Below are 18,701 nucleotides of genomic sequence, written 5' to 3'. Positions count from 1 at the left end.
CCTGTGTTCCTTCTCTGCCTCAGCAAGTGAGTGTTTTGCTGCTACTAAGCCGTGTGTTGGCTTCCTCACACACCAGCCTGTCTGGCTTGCCAGCCAACTCATCAGACTCCGTCAGTCCAAACCCTGCCTTGCAGGTAACAGTCAGTGAATCCCCATTTCTGAGTTTACCAGGGACGTCTTCCTGGAGTATTCAGTCCCTCTCAGTGGACTTTCACAGAAGTTAAGTTGTCTTCCTCTGATGAGACAGAGTATTCACCAGTCTTTTTGGCTAGCTGAGGACTCCGCCTCCAGTTTAATGCACAGCCCTGAGATTGTTCTGTAATACAGCAAGAATAAGTTTATTAACTTATTAAAGAATATTAATTATTTATTAACTTAAGAATAGAGGTTTAGGTGATACTAAGCAAGAATAAGACAGACTGGTATAGTTACAAGCAAAACAAAACATGTTTTCTAGTGACTAAAAGTTAATTTCCGGAAGTTACAATCTTGTCTAAGCATGTTTCTCACTTCCATTAAGTCTGCACATCTTGATGTGCAGAAAGAATAGCAAATATGGCAAGCGGCCAGCTTGGCTTAACAGTGAAATCTTCAATGAACTTCGACACAAAAAGGAAGCTTACAAGAAGTGGAAACTTGGTCAGATGACTAGGGAGGAGTATAAAAATATAGCTTGAGCATGCAGGGGTGTAATCAGGAAGGCGAAAACACAACTGGAGTTGCAGCTAGCAAGGGATGTGAAGGGTAACAAAAAGGGTTTCTACAGGTATGTTAGCAACAAGAAAAAGGTCCAGGAAAGTGTGGGACCCTTAATGAATGGGGGAGGCAACCTAGTGACAGATGATGTGGAAAAAGCTGAAGTACTCAATGCTTTTTTTGCCTCAGACTTCACAGATAAGATCAGCTCCCACACTGCTGTCTTGGGCAACACAGTATGGGGAGGAGATGATCAGCCCTCAGTGGTTAAGGACTATTTAGAAAAGCTGGACATGCACAAGTCCATGGGTCCAGATCTAATGCATCCGAGGGTGATGAGGGAGTTGGCGGATGTGATTGCAGAGCCATTGGCCATTATCTTTGAAAACTCTTGGCAGTCGGGAGAGGTCCTTTAAAAAAGGGAAGAAGGAGAACCCGGGGAACTACAGACAGGTCAGCCTCACCTCAGTCCCTGGAAAAATCATGGAGCAGGTCGTCAAGGAAACCATTTTCAAGCACTTGGAGGAGAGGAAGGTGATCAGGAACAATCAACATGGATTCACCAAGGGCAAGTGATCCCTGGCCAACCTGATTGCCTTCTATGATGAGATAACTGGCTCTGTGGATATGGGGGAAGCAGTGGATGTGATATATCTTGACTTTTAGCAACGCTTTTGATACGATCTCCCACAGTATTGCCAGCAAGTTAAAAAAGTATGGATTGGATGAATGGACTAGAAGGTGGATAGAAAGCTGGCTAGATTGTTGGGCTCAACAGATAGACATCAAGCTGTTGATCACTAATTGTCAGCCGGTATCAAGCAGAGTGCCCCAGGGGTTGGTCCTGCAGCTGGTTTTGTTCAATATCTTTATTAATTATCTGGATGATGGGATGGATTGCACCCTCCGCAAGTTCACAGATGACACTAAACTGGGGGCAGAGGTAGATACGCTGGAGGGTAGAGGTGGGATCTAAAGTGACCTAGACAAATTGGAGGATTGGGCCAAAAGAAATCTGATGAGGTTCAACAAGGATGGAAGAATCCCATGCATCACTGCAGGCTGGGGACCAAGTGGCTAAGCAGCACTTCTGCAGAAGAGGACCTGGGGATTACAGTGGATGAGAAGCTGGAAATGAGTCAGCAGTGTGCCCTCGTTGCCAAGAAGGTTAATGGCATATTGGGCTGCATTAGTAGGAGCATTGCCAGAAGACCGAGGGAAATGATTATTCGGCACTGGTGAGGCCACATATGGAGTACTGCTTCCAGTTTTGGGGCCCCCTACTAAAGAAAGTATGGGGACAAATTGGAGAGAGTCCAGTGGAGGCTAGCGAAAATGATCAGGGGGCTGGGCACATGACTTACGAGGAGAAGCTGAGGGAACCTGGCTAGTTTAGTCTGCAGACGAGAAGAATGAGGGGGGATTTGATAGCAGCCTTCAGTTACCTGAAGGAGGGTTCCAAAGAGGATGGAGCTTGGCTGTTGTCAGTGGTGGCAGATGACAGAACAAGGAGTAAAGGTCTCAAGTTGAAGTGGGGGTGGTTTAGGTTGGATATTAGGAAACACTGTTTCACTAGGAAGGTGAAGCACTGGAATGGGTTACCTAGGGAGGTGGTGGAATCTTTATCCTTAGAGGTTTTTAAGGCCCAGCTTGACAAAACCCTGGCTGGGATGATTTAGTTGGTGTTGGTCCTGTCTTAGAAAGGGGTTGGACTAGATGACCTTCTGAGGTCTCTTCCAACCCTAATCTTCTATGAATCCAGCAACTCTTGCCTTCCCGACCAAGAGGATTCAGCTTTCAAAGGCTCAGAGGGTGATGTATGCTATCATCCCCTCAGTGATGGATAAAGGCTATGATTTAGTCATGGGTATTTTTAGTAAAAGTCATGGACAGGTCATGGGCAAGACACAAAAATTCACAGGCTGATGACCTGTTCATGACTTATACTGTAAATACCCCGACGGGCTGCCGTTGGGGGGCATCCTGAGGGGCTGCTTCTGGGGGGAACGCGGGGCCAGCCGTAGCACCAGTTGTTGGGGACTGCCTGAGGAACAGCTATTCTGGCCACCCAGTCATCGCTGCCAGGGGCTGACTGGGGAAGCGTCTGCACCAGCCATCCAGGACCACCTCAGGCTGTGGTTGCACTGGCCGCCCGGGCACCACTGCCAGGGGCTGCCCAGGGAAGCAGCTACTCCGGCCACATGCGGACTGTTGCCAGGGGCACCCAAGCAGTGGCCAGTGCCGGAGCAGCTGGCTGCAGAGCCACTTCAGGGTTGCCTTTCGCTGGGGCCACCTGACCAGCTGGTCCCAGAGTCAGCTGCTTGGGCAGCCCTGATGTCAGCCACACTGGCTCCTGCAGACGTCACAGAGATTGCAGAAAGTCATGGAATCTCTGACTTCCGTGACCTCCATGACAAACACGGAGCCCTAATGGTGGATAATTGAAATGTCTGTCCCCTTATGTGACCCATGGTCTTTTGTCTCTGTTTCAAGAGCCAGGAAGGTTTCCTGGAGTGCAGAATCTGTTCCTTGTTGTGATCATTAGGCTGTATTTTCCCCTGCTCATTAGCTTGATGGCTTTGTTTACCTGGATATAGCGTGTATGATTACCTGCCTTGTGGGTAGGTGGCATATGTGCGCATTTGGTGGAAGCAACTCGTGGCCTTCAGAGACCAAGTACAGGCTCTTGCCAGGGGGTGTTGTGAAAGCCAGTACTATAACTGGGTTCAAAAGGGAGCTAGATAGATTCATGGAAGATAGGTCCATCAATGGCTGTTAGCCATGATGGGCAGGAATGGTGTCCTTAGCTTCTGTTTGCCAGAAACTGGGATTGGGTGATAGGGCATCAATCACTTGATGATAACCTGTCTGTTCATTCCCTTTGGGGCACCAGCCATTGGCCACTGTCAGAGGACAGGATACTGGGCTTGTTGGACCTTTGGTCTGACCCAGTATGGCCATTCTTATATCCCACCCCTAGTGTAACTGACTCTGTGCTGTTGAAAGTCTTGGGGAAGGAAAAGCTGGAGCAAAGGGAAACCATCCCGTAGTTGGGACCCTCCTTTCAGGTATCATGATATCCTCTCATACTGAGTATAACCCTCCAGGAGAGGGTCTCTCAGTTATTAGGAAGAGACAAGTAATAGTAATGCGGGATTCGATTATTAGAAATATAGATAGTTTGGGTTTGTGATGACTGAGAGAACCACATGGTGAATTGCCTGCTGGATGCTAAGATTGCAGAGCTTTTAAGACATGTAGATATACTTATGTGCAGTACAAGGGAGGAAGCAGTGATCATGGAACCAGTGACATAGGGAAAGGTAAGAGAGGTCCTGGAAACCAAATTTAGGCTGCACAGTAAGAGATTAAAGTCTAGGACCTCCATGGTATTCTCTAAAAAGCTTCCAATTCCATTCAGAGAGCCAGTTAGATAGGTAGAACTGCAGGGTCTCAATGCATGGATGAGTTGATGGTGTTAAGAGGAGGGATTTAGATTTATTAGGAAGTGGGGAACCTTTTGGGAAAGGAGGAGCCTACACTGGAAGGGCGGGCTCCACCTAAACCAAAATGGAACCAAATTGTGGGCATATAAAATTAAAAAGGTAAAAGAGGAGTTCTTAAACTAAAAGGTAGGGGAAAGCTGACAGGTGAAGAGGAGCACATGGTTCATACAGTGACATTCCTTCAGGGAGGATTTATTGAAGGGGATTCTCTATATCCTAGTAAAAGGAGAGAATAGAAGTTGAGAAAGTAGAGGTAGGAGCTGAAGAGAAATAGACAAATGAAAGAGTCCCAATCAGTTATGTCACAGAGAGGCAAGCAACTGAATATTGACAAAATGCACAAGTACTTGTATACAAAAGCAAGAAGTCTAAATACTAAAATGGGTGAACTAGAGTGCCTGGTATTAAAGGAGGAAATTGATATAACAGGCATCAAAAAAACTTGGTACAACAATGATAATCAATGGGACATGGTAATAGCACAGTACAAAATATACAGGAATTACAGATAGGCCACGTTGGTGGAGGAGTGGCACTATATGTGAAAGGAAGCAGAGTCAAATAGTAAAAAAATCATAAATGAATCAAACTGCACCATAGAATCTTTATGGACAGAAATTCCATGCTTGATAATAAGATAATAGTAGGAATATTCTGCTTACGACTTGACCAGGATGGTGACAGTCTAAGAGGTGAAGACAGCTGGACCACTCAGTAGCAGGAACCCTAATGTAAATTACGTTTATCATCATTCAGAGGGGGCAGATACCAAAGAAAACGACACCTTTGCATTTAATTTCGAATAAGGGAACTATACAAAAATGAGGAAGTAAATGGAAATTATTTATCCCTAGCCTCTGTTTGTCAGAGGGTGGAGATGGATGGCAGGAGAGAGATCACTAGATCACTCCCTCTGGGGCACCTGGCTTTGGCCACTGTCGGTAGACAGGATGCTGGGCTGGATGGACCTTTGGTGTCACCCAGTATGGCCATTCTTATGTTCTAAATTAAAAGGAACAATCACAAGAGTGAAATGCCTGCAAGCTTCATGGAAACCATTTAAAAACACCGTATTTAAGGCTAAGATTTTGTCACAGTTATTTTTAGTAAAAGTCAGATGGGTCATGGGCAATAAATAAAAATTAACATAAGTCCATGACCTGTCTATGACTTTTACGAAAAAATAACTGGGACCAAATGGGGCTGAGCCTGACCCCTGCTGCATGAGAGAGGGAGGTGGCTGGGGCTCCGGGTTCTCCCTGGTGCCCGAGGTGGCTGGGAGTCCCGGGGGTCCACACCACCCATGGCGGCCGAGAGCTCTGGGGCTGGCGGCTGGGAGCTCTGGGTCCCCCCATGGCAGTTGGGAACTCATGGGGCACCCCATTTGCTGACAGCTCCAGCCCCACCACCCCAGGGCTGGAGCAGAAAATGTCCCAGATTCCATAAAATTTGTGATATAATTTTAGCCTTAATCATAATAGATGCTCAAACTAAATGTATACCCCAAATTAAAAAGACAGACTGTCAGAGGCCATCATGGCTTAATAGCAGAGTAAAAGAGATGCCTACAGTCAAGAAGGCATCCTTTTAAAATTGGAAGTTAAATTCTACTAAGTAAAATAGAAAGGAGCATAAACTCTGTCAAGTGTAAAAGTATAATTAGGGAGGTCAAATAATAATTTGAAGAATAACTGCAAAAGACAAAACAACCATTTTTTTAAAAAAATACATCGGAAGCAGGAAGCGTGCCAAAACAGTTAGTGAAGCCACTGGTTTATCAAGGTGCAGAAGGAACACTCAAGGAAGACACAGTAGTTGTGGAGCAACTAAATGACTTATTTGCATCAGTCTTCACTGCAGTGGATGAGAGGGAGATTCCCACACTTAAGTCATTCTTTTTAGGTGACAGATTTGAGGAATTGTCCCAGATTGAGTTGTTGATAGAGGAGGTTTTGGAACAAATGGATAAAATAATAAGAAGTCACCAGAACCAGATGGTATTCACCCCAGAGTTCTGAAAGAACTCCCCTATGAAATTGCAGAACTACTAAATGTGGTATGTAACCTGTAGCTTAAATCAGTCCCTGTATCAGGTGACTGGAGAATAGCCAATGTCGATTTTTTTTTAAATGGTTCCAGATGCTATCCTGGCAATTACAGGCCAATCAGCCTAACTTCAGTACCAGGTAAATTGGTAGAAACTATAATAAAGAACAGAATTGTCAGACACATAAATGAACACAATATGTTGGTGAAGAGTCAGCATGGTTTTTGTAAAGGGAAATCAGGTCTCAACAATATCTCAGAATTCTTTGAAGGTGTCAACCAGCACGTGGACAAGGGAGACCCAGTGGATAGCATGTACTTGGACTTTCAGAAAGCCTTTGGCAAGGGTCCTTTCCGGAGTCACTTAAGCAAAATAAGCAGTAATGAGATCAGAGGGAAGGTCTCTTGTGGATTAGTAACTGGTTAAAAGATAGGAAACAAAAAGCAGGACTAAATGGTCAGTTTTCACAATGGAAAGTGGTAATAGAGGGGTCTTCCAAGGATCTGTAAAGCAACCTGTGCTGTTCAACATTTATGAATATGATCTAGAAAAGGAGGTTGAACAGTCAGGTGGAAAGATTTTCAGGGATACAAAATTACTCAAGATAGTTAAGTCCAAAGTAGACTGCAGATTTACAAAGGGATCTCAGAAAACTGGGGGACTGGGCAACAAAATGGTAGATGAAATTCAGTGTTGATAAATGCAAAGTTATACACATTGGAAACATAATCGCAACTATACATACAAAATGATGGAGTCTAAGTTAGCTGTTACCTCTCAAGAAAGAGATCTTGGAGTCATTGTGGGTAGTTTGATCAAATGCTTTAAGAAATGTGCAGTGGCAATGAAAAAAGCTAATAGAATGTTAGGAACTGTTAGGAAAGGAATAGATAATAACAGAAAATATCATAATCTCAAAATATAAATCCATGGTATGCTCACACCTTAGATACTGCATGCAGTTCTGGTGACCCCATCTCCTAAAAGATATATTAGAATTGGAAAAGGTGTAGAGAAGGGCAACAAAAATGATTAGGGGTATGGAACAGTTTCCATCTGGAGAGAGATTTACATTGCAACAGCCCTGGGGCTGGGCTGATTGTCAAAGCTATTCCTGCCCAAATGTGTACCATAGATGGTTAAGGTGGCTGGATATATCAGGTATATCCTCAGTTGTGGGCAGGGTGGATAAAAATAAATGATTTAAAAAAAATCTGATTTTTTTTTTAATTTAAATTGGATTTTTTGGATAAAAGGCTTTTTGAGGAAAAGACTTATCTAAAGATAGTTTTAATTAAGATACATTATAGCTCAAAGATGATCTCATCATGGAATAGGGATTATAAATTCTAATTCTATAGTATGAAACAATATATTCATGTAATGTTTAAGAAAAGTTTTGTAAATGAATTCCAATAGTTGGTGGATTAGGGACCCAATTTTATGGGGTTCCAGGGGATTCTGTATAGATTATTTAGGTTAATCTTTCTATCTACCCAATGGGACTCAGTGCTCAGTCCAGAAGATACCATCAGAGATGCATAGTTTTGCAGTTCTCAAACTGTGGATTTGTGTCTCCAGGGATAATATGCTTGTTAACAGCAAAAATGTTTTAAAATAAATAAATAATATATAGAGGTGAGAAATAACAGACCTCAACCCTATTGTCCCTCTGCAAATGTGTACACAGAGTCAATCCCTTACCTCTCTCTAAAAGTGCAAAGTTTCAAAAAGTTCAATGAATAGAAGATTGTTGGGAGCAGAATAAATCTAGACAAGGAGAAGAAGTCTGGAGATAAATGTGAGAAGGGAGGGACAGGCAGTAGAAACAAAAGTGAAACTGTTTGAGCAGCATATTCCAGAAGTCTTGAGGTCTTTCTGAGTGTAGCCTTCATTGATTTGAGATCTACCATCCCATTCTCTCACTAGAAGGGAAAACCTATAATGGCAGAAAGCCATAAAAGAGACCCAGTTTGGGAATATTTTAATGAAGTTGCTCTACCTGTGGGTAAGACAGGCATGCATGCAAAATGCAAACAGTACAACAAAGAAATGCAAGGCCCAGTTGCCCGAATGAAACAACATCATGAGAAGTGTTCCTTCTCAGGAGGAAGCTGTGTTGAAGACGACGAAAGGAGCATGTCTGAACATGCAGGATCTTCAGGTTGGTAAACTTTTCTATTTCATAGTTTTTTCTTAAGGACTGCCTGTCTTCCTTCTGGACTATTCTTGAATTCTCATGTTTGAGCAAAAAAATGTAGTTGTTACTCTATGGTCCTGTCATTTTAGATGCAGTTGTGATAAAAAATAAACAGCTGAAATAGGCAGAACTTCCTTTTTCAGTTTCACCTTTAAAGTAGTACTGAGTGTCAGTGAATGCAATGAGTAATACTAAATGAGCAGTGTGGTGGTAATAATTAAATAACTGCATTGACTTAGTTTAGGAGAATCCATCCTCAACATACAGGATTCTGAAGACTATCCACTTTCAAGATCACCATCATTTTCTATAGTTTCAGAGTTATCTGCCAATGATAGTTTTTCAGTCACACCATATATGTCATATAGCCACAGTATATCACCTAGCAAAAAGAAGAAAAATCTCCATCATCCAGAAACAACCATAATAAATTTGTGATAAGAACCAGCAGATTACAAAAAGCGTTAATTGAGGAAAAAGTTGCCTGATTTATTTATGCAACAAATTCTCCTTTCTGTATGATTGAGAACCCATGCTTCATTAACATGGTTCAGTCATTAAGACCAGGATATGTTGGATAAAGTGTATGAAAGAGAAATTGAGCAGTATGCAAAAGGTCTAGAGGGTGAAATTTTTAACCTGAGTCTTGATGGATGGAGTAATGTCCACAATATGTGCTTGTGTGACGACAGAAGAAGGGAATGTCTTCCTTACAGAAACAATTGATAAATCAGGAAATGCACACCCAGCAGAATACTTACAAGAAGTTGCAGTAAAAGCTATAACAAACTGAAAAAAAATTCAAATGTCAGGTACGCAGCTTGGTCACAGACAATGCCAAAAATGTATCCTAGATGAGAAGAAATTTAGCAGAGATTTGCAAGCTAATAACATATGGTTGCAATGCTCATTTGATGCGCCTCCTAGCCAAAGACTTCGGTGTTCCAGAAATAAAGGCTAATGTTGTTGAAATTGCAAAATGCTTCCGTAACAACCACTTTTCAGCAGCTGCTCTGAAAAAAGTGGGAGGAACCAAGCTAACGCTCTCACAAGATGTGAGATGGAACTCAGTAGTGGACTGTTCTGAGCACTGTATCAAGAACTGACCTAATCTGATGATAGTTTGTGAACAAAGTCGTGAAAAAATAGATGGCACTGTCACAGTCAAAGTTCTCAACAATGGGCTTAAGAGAAACGTTGAACACACGCTGAGTACTTTGAAGCCTATTTCTGTAGCCTTGCACAAAATGCAGGGAAATAGCTGTTTTATTGCTGATGCCGTTGAAATTTGGAAGGAACCAAGTGAGATCTTAAAAGGAGAAATCTGCAATGACAGAGTTAAATTACAAACATTAAAAAAACGAGTGGGACAAGCACTATCTCCAGCTCATTTTCTTGCAAATAATCTCAATACTCAGTACCAGGGTCAAACCTTAACTGCTGAAGAAGAGAAGTTGGCTATGACATGGACATCCAGCAATCATCCCTCCATAATGCTAACTATAATAAACTTCAGAGCTAAGGGTGAACCATTCAAGAAATATATGTTTGCTGATGATGTTTTAAAGAAAGTTACACACCAGTGAACTGGTGGAAATCACTTAAGTACTTGGATTCAGAGACCATTGAAGTAATAATCTCACTTTTAACAGCAGTAGCTTCTTCTGCCAGTGTAGAAAGAATATTTTCTTGCTTTGGAGTAATTCATTCCAAATTGAGAAATTGTTTGGGACCTGAAAAAGCAGGAAAGCTGGTTTTTCTTTCAGATTACGAACAGACAGGAAAATTAAGGTGAAGACGACTGAGTTAGCTGCAGAAGCCAATATTTAAAGTTTCTCGTGTTGACCTGGCTGACACAGTTGATTTTTTTTTTAATATTTCATTTAACTATTTTAGTTAAAAACAATTTGAACAAAAACAAACCTGATTTTAAAGAACTTGAATGTTTAAATTCAAAAATTCATATGCTTGTTTTTTTAAAATATTATGTTTGCTGTTGAAGAAAAAAATCCAGAATACATAACGTTGTTGTTTTAGTTAAATAAAACAATTTAAATGTATGTTTGGTGGTGATCTCCTCCCAAAACAGCATGGCAAGAAAATCTTCCAAATATTAATGATTAACCTGTTGAATTGGAGATAGTTCACCTCCCAATGACTTCATAAATATCTGCTTCAATTACCTTTGGTAAATGAAATAACCAATCATTCATTTTGTGATATAGCTGTAAAACTAGTTTGAAAAGTTTTCAGAATAAATCACTTAAAAATGTATAGTGTGTAGCTTCTAAAAACGAAACCTGCATCTCTCTCAAAGTTGTGAAGAATGTATATTAAGGTTATAACAACCAACGAGAATGCACTTTTATGGAGAAATCCCTGATTAAATCAAGTCTTCCTGACTAGTGATTTAAATCAAATCCACCCTGGTTGTTGGTAATGGGTAAGTGAGCTTTTCCGTGCTCCAAGGGATACAGTTTCTCAGTTTTTGTACCTCCTTTTTACCTGAAGGTTGTTGTACCTCTACTAGGCTGCTGATGAACTCTGTGCTAGTTTCAGTGGGGCAAATGATGCTTCTTGTTTGCAGGTATTCCAGTTCCTTCTTGTGTGGCTCCACAAGGGGTAATGCAGTTTTGTGTTTTGATATTCTCATGGGTTGCACATAGGAATGCCACTTCCAACTTAAGCTTGTCCTTTAAATGTATATCTCCTTGGAATATGACCTTTTATGTCGTTAGAATCTGTCCTGTTCTCTGTCATGTTGAGAATTTTCTCGTGCTGTCCTGCAACCAAATCTATGGCTTGCACTGCCCTGCCTTGAACTACGTTGCAGGTTGTTTCACAATTCATCTGGAGCCGCATTTGTTATTGATCTAATAGAATATTTGCAAATATGGAGGTTGAATAGCTGATAGTTGCTTTCTCCAGTGCATGTACATTGAGAGACTTCAGATTTACCATGGTCACACTGAAGATAGTTTCTGTTTTTTGTGTCACAGCATGAACTGCTGGAATTTTTCTTTGGTAGATTGGTTTCCCACCCTCCTTGCACCATTGCCCATAGTCTGGACATTTTTCCAGTACATATTCTAGACTATGATACCTCCACTCTCTGTTGGTCTGTCTCTGTCCTGCCCCTTAAGTTCTTTTGGCTTGAGTATGTGTACTTTTTCTGTATTGGTGGCTGTTGTTTTGATCTTTTCCTTGGTTAGTTTAACAGCCTTTGCTATTTGGACGCATTTCTCCAAGGTTTGATCTCTTTTTATCAGTAATTGCTCCCTTAGGTTATAATCATGTCTCACAAACAACCCTTTCTCTGGAGACATAAGATTCCCTGATCACAGTTACATGTGGAGGCCAAGGTTCTCAGCTTAGTAACATAAGTATCTGTTTCCTCTTCTGCTTATTGATTTCAGGTGTAAAAAAACCTCTACCTGTTCTTTCTCTATAGTCTCATTCAGCGGGGAGCACAGTATTCACCCAACACTCTGCTCAGCTGTTCTAGTGTTTCAAGCACTATTCCTGGCTACAGTCAAAATGTGTTGAAGTATGGCAATGCAAAATTAATACACCCAGTAGTAACACAGTACAATAAACATCTAATTATAATTAGTTCATCATAAGAAAAGGAGTACTTGTGGCACCTTAGAGACTAACCAATTTATTTGAGCATAAGCTTTCGTGAGCTGTAGCTCACGAAAGCTTATGCTCAAATAAATTGGTTAGTCTCTAAGGTGCCACAAGTACTCCTTTTCTTTTTGCCTTTTAAGTATTGGGAAAACTGGTATCTCAGGTACTGGGCTGTGGCCGTGTTTACAAATGCTGTATGTTTTTTTATATGATGACAGTTTTGCATAAATGTTATGGAGGGGTTTAGTTTTAGCTAATGTTTTTCAAGCTGTGATTTTTAGGGTGTTAAGAATATAGGAAATGCACTTAAGATAGTAATTACTATTTTGTATTAGAGTAACAGCCGTGTTAGTCTGTATTCGCAAAAAGAAAAGGAGGACTTGTGGCACCTTAGAGACTAACCAATTTATTAGAGCATAAGCTTTCGTGAGCTACAGCTCACTTCTTCTGAAGAAGTGAGCTGTAGCTCACGAAAGCTTATGCTCTAATAAATTGGTTAGTCTCTAAGGTGCCACAAGTCCTCCTTTTCTATTTTGTATTAACGTACCTTGAAAGCCAATCTAATGTGCCATGGGGCTTTATAATATTAAAGAAAACTGTGTTTCAGTAGCAATGGAAATTGACTTAACATTCAAGTCATCCACTTAATGTTAAAACAACAACTAAATCTAGATTCATAGATGATTTGGGCCCAAAGGGACCGTTATGATAATTTAGTCTGACTTCCTGTATTACATAGGCCATAGAACTTCCCCAAAATAAGTCCTAGAACATATCATTTAGAATAGCATCCAATCTTGATTTAAAAATTGTCTGTGATGGAGAATCCACCATGACACTTGATAAATTATTCCAATGATTAATTATGCTCACCATTTAAATTGTATGCCTTATTTCCAGTCTGAATTTGTGTAGCTTCAACTTCCAGCCATTGGCTCATGTTACACCTTTCTCTGCTAAATTGAAGAGCCTGTTGTTAAATATTATTTCCCCATGTAGGTACGTATAGACTATCATCATGTCACCTTTTAACAGTCTCTTTGTTAAGCTAAATAGATTGAGCTCCTTGTGTTTATCACTATAAGGCATGCTTTCTAATAATTGAAGGGTTCTTGGGGCTCTTCTCTGAACCCTCTCCAGTTTAACAACATCCTTCTTGAACTGTGATAACTACAATTGTGATCCAGTAACCACCTCAGTCAGCTCTTTTAAACTTGTTAAGATTTGGGTGCAAGTTGTCTGGACCAGCTACTTTAAAAATGTCTATCTTTAGTAGCTTCTGTTTAATGCCCTCCAGAGCTGCTAATTAAATGGAAAGAGTGTTGTCATCACCCATATGATGAGACTGTATCATCTGATTTTTTCCCAAATGAAAAAACAGAAATATTTAATGGCCATCTCTGGCTTTTCTGCATTATTACGGATAATATTACCATTTCCGCCAAGTAATGGATGAATATCGTTGTCAGGAGTTTTTTTGTTCCCAATATATTTTTTTAACAACTCCCTTATTGTCCTTAACTTTGCTAGTCATAGGTTTCTCCCAGTGTCCCTTGGCTTCTCTTATTAATTTTCTATAATTCCTAACTTCTTATTTATATTCATTACTATCAGCTAAAATCTAAACAATCCAAAATATTTAAAAACAATTGTCTCTTGGAAGAGCTTTCCAAGGAAGAAAAGGAAATCCGTGATACCCAGAAAATGGAAGCAAAGAAGGAAGCTAATGATAAATTATTAATAGAATGCGAAGTAGATTGTGCAGATGAAATGATGAAATAGTATGTGGAATTTAATAATCCACTGATAAATGTTAAACTTAATTGAACATGTCAGTAATTAGGAAAGGTATGAAAGTAATGGCTAACCATGAAAATATCCATATCTGAGCAATGAGGTTAGTTGTGTGAACCCAAATATACTGAAGAGCACTGATGGAGGAGGAAGCCTAGTGAGATGGACATTACAGTAGTATTATATTCTAATAAGAGTACTTCATGGATTTTAGCCAAGGAGTGAAATGTCACATGTTTATAATAATCAACAAGTAAAATTGACAAGTTACCAACTGAGTTAATGTGAACACTCAATTTTGAAATTAAAATGAAAAAGCAGCTCTCGGTACATTCTGGAGATATACTTTAAATAGTTGATCTGTAGACATAGCAAATAAGATAAACCAATAGGAATCTCTAAGAACATAACCAAAATATTAGTCATACGTGTTTAATTAAAAAATTATACTAATTTTATATACTGTATATACTGTTATACAGACATAGTCTTGATATTTGCAGACATCAGAAAAGTAGGAAAATTTAAACCTTATAATTGTCCGTGATAGAATGGTATTTGTCTGTGTAGCTGAATTATGAACAGAGTTCTGCAGCATTCAACAGAAATATGACAACAGGAAAAAGTCCCTTTACAAATGTCATGAAAACAATGGCTACAAAAGATAGATATCTAACACTATACAGGAAGACTGAGACCTCCAAAATAGAAAACGAGTAATACAATAGATGAGAATACTGTCTTAAATACTGTGGCAAATTGCCAGCACTAATATGATGGGTCTTGCACTTTCTCTTCTTGGGGGTGGGGGAAGGGTTAAGAGCACTGTTTCTTGCCCCTGAACTGAGATATTAGCTGCCCCACTAGTGTCCTAGAGGAGGAGAGTGGAGAGGGAGGGACCTGGGCCTGCCCTCTACTCTGGGTCCCAGCCCAGGGGCCCTAGAGATAGCAGTAAACCACTTGAACTAGCAGTTTCTTCCCCTGGGCTACTTCCCTCTCCTGCCCTTCAGCTTGTGGGGCTTCCTGCCCTCCCTCTGCACAAACCACGTGTCCCTTTACCTGGTGTCTTGGTGGTCTTAGGCCACCGCAGCACTTCTCCAAACTCTCCTCTGCTTCCCTCCAAACTGCTCTCTGCTCCAACACCAAACCACTCTGCTTCAACTCCTCGTCTTGTCTGATTGAAGCAGGGGAGATTTATTAGGTGACTGGCTTCAGGTGCTCTAATTGACTTCAGGTGCTTTAATTAATCTGTAGCAAACTTTCTTCCCTCTAGAGGGAATAAGGCTCCCGTCTAACACTCTCCTGCTGCCCTCTGGCTATGCTGTATCACATATCCCGCTCCCCTGCACAACACCATGGGGTTGGACTACTTGGGACGAGAGGTAGTGCTGTTGTGATAGGCCATCAGCGTTGCCGTGTTGGCTTCCGGCCCTATGCTGTACCCGGAAATGGAAAGGCTACAGGGATAGGAACCACCTAGTCACCCTTGCGTTCTTCTCCTTGTTTCTGTGCATCCACTGGAGTGGGGCGTGGTCTGTCACAAGGGTAAACCGCCACCCCAGTAGGTAGTAGCAGAGAGTCTCCATAGCCCATTTTACCACTAGACATTACTTTTCAACAGCTGCATACTTTTGTTCCCTGGGGAGGAGTTTCCAGCTGAGGTACAAGATCGGGTGTTCCTCCTCCCCTACCATCTGCGAAAGGACGGCTCCCACCCCTACCTCTGAGGCATCTGTTTATAGGATGAATTCCCTCTCAAAGTCTGGGGCTGTGTGTACTGAATGGCAGCAAAGGGCTGTCCTTACATCTGCAAATGCTCCTTCTGCCGCATCAGTCCACTTTACTATCTCAGGGCCGTGAGCCTTTATCAAATCTGTCAATGGCCCTGCTCTTGTGGCGAAATGAGGTATGAATCTCCGACTGACCTGCTTTTTGCGGACTGGTTGAGGCCAACCTTGTGTTGCCTCCACTTTGTTTCATTGGGGTTTCACCAAACCTCTCCCTACTACATACCCGAGGTATATGGTCTCAGCTAGTCCTATCACGCACTTGAGAGGGTTGGCAGTGAGGCCGGCCTTCTGCAGGGCATCTAGCACCATTTCTACTTTTCCTAGGTGCATTTCCCAGTCAGGGCTATGGATGACTGTCGTCTAGATAGGCAGCGGTATACTTGGCATGGGGTTGCAGCAATTTGTCCATAAGTTGTTGGAATGTTGCAGGGGCCCCATGGAGTCTGAAAGGGAGGACAGTGTACTGGAACAGTCCATCGGGTTTAGAGAAGGCAGTCTTTTCCTTGGCATTCTCGGCCAGGGGAATTTGCCAATATCCTTTGGTCAGGTCCAGAGTGGTTCGGTATCGGGCCTTGCCTAACTGATCAACTAGCTCGTCAATGCATGGTATCGGATAGGCATCGAATTGGGATACTTCATTCCATTTCTGGAAGTCGTTGCAAAACCTCAGGATGCCGTCAGGCTTGGGGACTAGGACGATAGGGCTGGACCACTGGTTGTGGGATTCTTCAATAACCCTGAGTTCCAGCATCTTCTTCACTTCTGTCCTAATTTCTTCCCTTTAGCTTCCGGTATTTGGTACAGTCGTATTGTCACTTTTACTCTGGGACTGGTGACAATATGATGTTGGACCAGTGTTGTACAAACCATGTGTCCACAAACCGGCTGTGTACAGAACAGGTCTTGGTTCCATTAGATCATATCAATGACCTCTGTTCGTTGTTCTGGAGTTAACTCAGGAGATATCTTCACCTGCCCCTGTGGGTCGTCTGTCTGGGGTGGAGCTCCCCGAATGACCGGTCACGCCAGGGCTTCAGTAAGTTGATGTGGTAGATTTGCTCTGGCCTTTGGCGGTCTGGTTGTCTGACCTTATAGTCCACCTCCCCAATGGCTTCCAGTATCTCATATGGTCCATGCCAGCTGGCCAGGAGTTTGCTTTCTGCTGTCGGCACTAGCACCATCACCCGTTCCCTTGGCTGAAATCTCCGTACTTTCGGCCGACGGTTGTAATATGTCTGCTGGGCCTCTTGTGCTTTTTCCAAATGTTCTCGTACTATAGGGGTTACTTGAGTTATTTGCTCTCTCATGTGTGTTGTGTGCTCAGTGACATTCGTTCCTGGGTTGGGTTGTTCTTCTCAATCTTTCTTGGCAATATCTAATATTCCGCGTGGGTGGCGTCTGTATAGTAGTTCAAAGGGAGAGAAACCAGTGGACGCCTGGGGGACTTCCCATGTAGCAAACATTAGATACGGTAGAAGGATATCCCAGTCTTTTCCATCCTGTGCTACCACCTTCCAGATCATACTTTTAAGGGTACAGTTAAACCGCTTGGCCAGTCCATCTGTTTGTGGATGGTAGACTGAGGTCCGTATGGCCTGGATGCAGAGTAGGTACATAAGTCTTTCATTAATTTTGACATGAAGGGGGTTCCTTGGTCTGTCAGGATCTTCTTAGGGATGCCCACTCTGGCAAAAACCTGGAGTAGTTCTTTTGCTATTGCCTTGGATGTGGGGTTTCTTAAAGGAATGGCTTCTGGATACCGCGTGGCGTAGTCAAGGATGTCTAGTATGTTTCGGTGGCCCTGTGCCGATCTTTCCAGTGGGCCCACTATGTCCATGGCTATCCTCTCGAAAGGGATTTCAATAATAGGCAAAGGTACTAATGGAGCCTGCAAGTGAGGTTGGGGGCTATGCAACTGGTATTCAGGGCAGGAGGCACAATAGCGCTGGACCTTTGCATGTATTCCTGGCCAATAAAACCTTCTTAGGACTCTATCCAGTGTCTTGTCTACTCCTAGATGTCCCTTAAATAGGTGACTGTGAGCTAACTCTGGTACTGCCCTTGTGTATTTCCGTGGGACTAATAGTTGCTCTACTTCTTCCCTTCGTATTTGCACTATCCTGTACAACAGATTGCGTTTGAGCACGTAATATGGCCTTGGGCCTTTGGTCTTTCCTTGCACGGGTACGCCATTTACTTCTGTCATAAATATAAAGGGAAGGGTAAACCCCTTCAAAATCCCTCCTGGCCAGAGGAAAAATGCTCTCACCTGTAAAGGGTTAAGAAGCTAAAGGTAACCTCGCTGGCACCTGGCCAAAATGACCAATGAGGAGACAAGATACTTTCAAAAGCTGGGAGGAGGGAGAGAAACAAAGGGTCTGTGTGTCTGTTGGTATGCTGCTTTTGTCGGGGATAGACCAGGAATGGAGTCTTAGAACTTTTAGTAAGTAATCTAGCTAGGTATGCGTTAGATTTTGATTTCTTTAAATGGCTGAGAAAAGAACTGTGCTGAATAGAATGACTGTTTCTGTCTGTGTGTCTTTTTTGTAACTTAAGGTTTTGCCTAGAGGGATTCTCTATGTTTTGAATCTAATTATCCTGTAAGGTATCTACCATCCTGGTTTTACAGGGGTGATTTTACAGGGACGTGATCGTTCCCCTCTATTCGACATTGGTGAGGCCTCATCTGGAGTACTGTGTTCAGTTTTGGGCCCCACACTACAAGAAGGATGTGGATAAATTGGAGAGAGTCCAGCAAAGGGCAACAAAAATGATTAGGGGTCTGGAACACATGAGTTATGAGGAGAGGCTGAGGGAACTGGGATTGTTTAGTCTGCAGAAGAGAAGAATGAGGGGGGATTTGATAGCTGCTTTCAACTACCTGAGGGGTGGTTCCAGAGAGGATGGTTCTAGACTATTCTCAGTGGTAGAAGAGGACAGGACAAGGAGTAATGGTCTCAAGTTGCAGTGGGGGAGGTTCAGGTTGGATATTAGGAAAAACTTTTTCACTAGGAGGGTGGTGAAACACAGGAATGCGT

The 18,701-nt window shown here is 42.1% G+C and overlaps 1 protein-coding gene across 41 annotated transcripts in view; it reads left to right on the top strand.

The window, feature by feature from the left end:
- DLG1 (discs large MAGUK scaffold protein 1) overlaps positions 1-18,701 on the top strand; it is a 441,602-nt gene that overhangs the window by 204,799 nt on the left and 218,102 nt on the right. The window contains exon 3 of one of the 41 annotated variants that reach the window (XM_073358943.1): positions 8,357-8,413. The exons of the other annotated variants lie outside the window; for them this stretch is intronic. Within the exon in view, the coding sequence (XP_073215044.1) occupies positions 8,357-8,413 (57 nt within the window). The remainder of the gene's footprint in view (positions 1-8,356; positions 8,414-18,701) is intronic. 41 annotated transcript variants of the gene reach the window in all.

Source organism: Lepidochelys kempii, chromosome 9 (genome assembly GCF_965140265.1).
Source record: "Lepidochelys kempii isolate rLepKem1 chromosome 9, rLepKem1.hap2, whole genome shotgun sequence".
Classification (NCBI taxonomy): Eukaryota; Metazoa; Chordata; order Testudines; family Cheloniidae; genus Lepidochelys; species Lepidochelys kempii.
The sequence above is the reverse complement of the archived record's forward strand: the minus strand, read 5'-3'. Positions and strand labels throughout refer to the sequence as shown.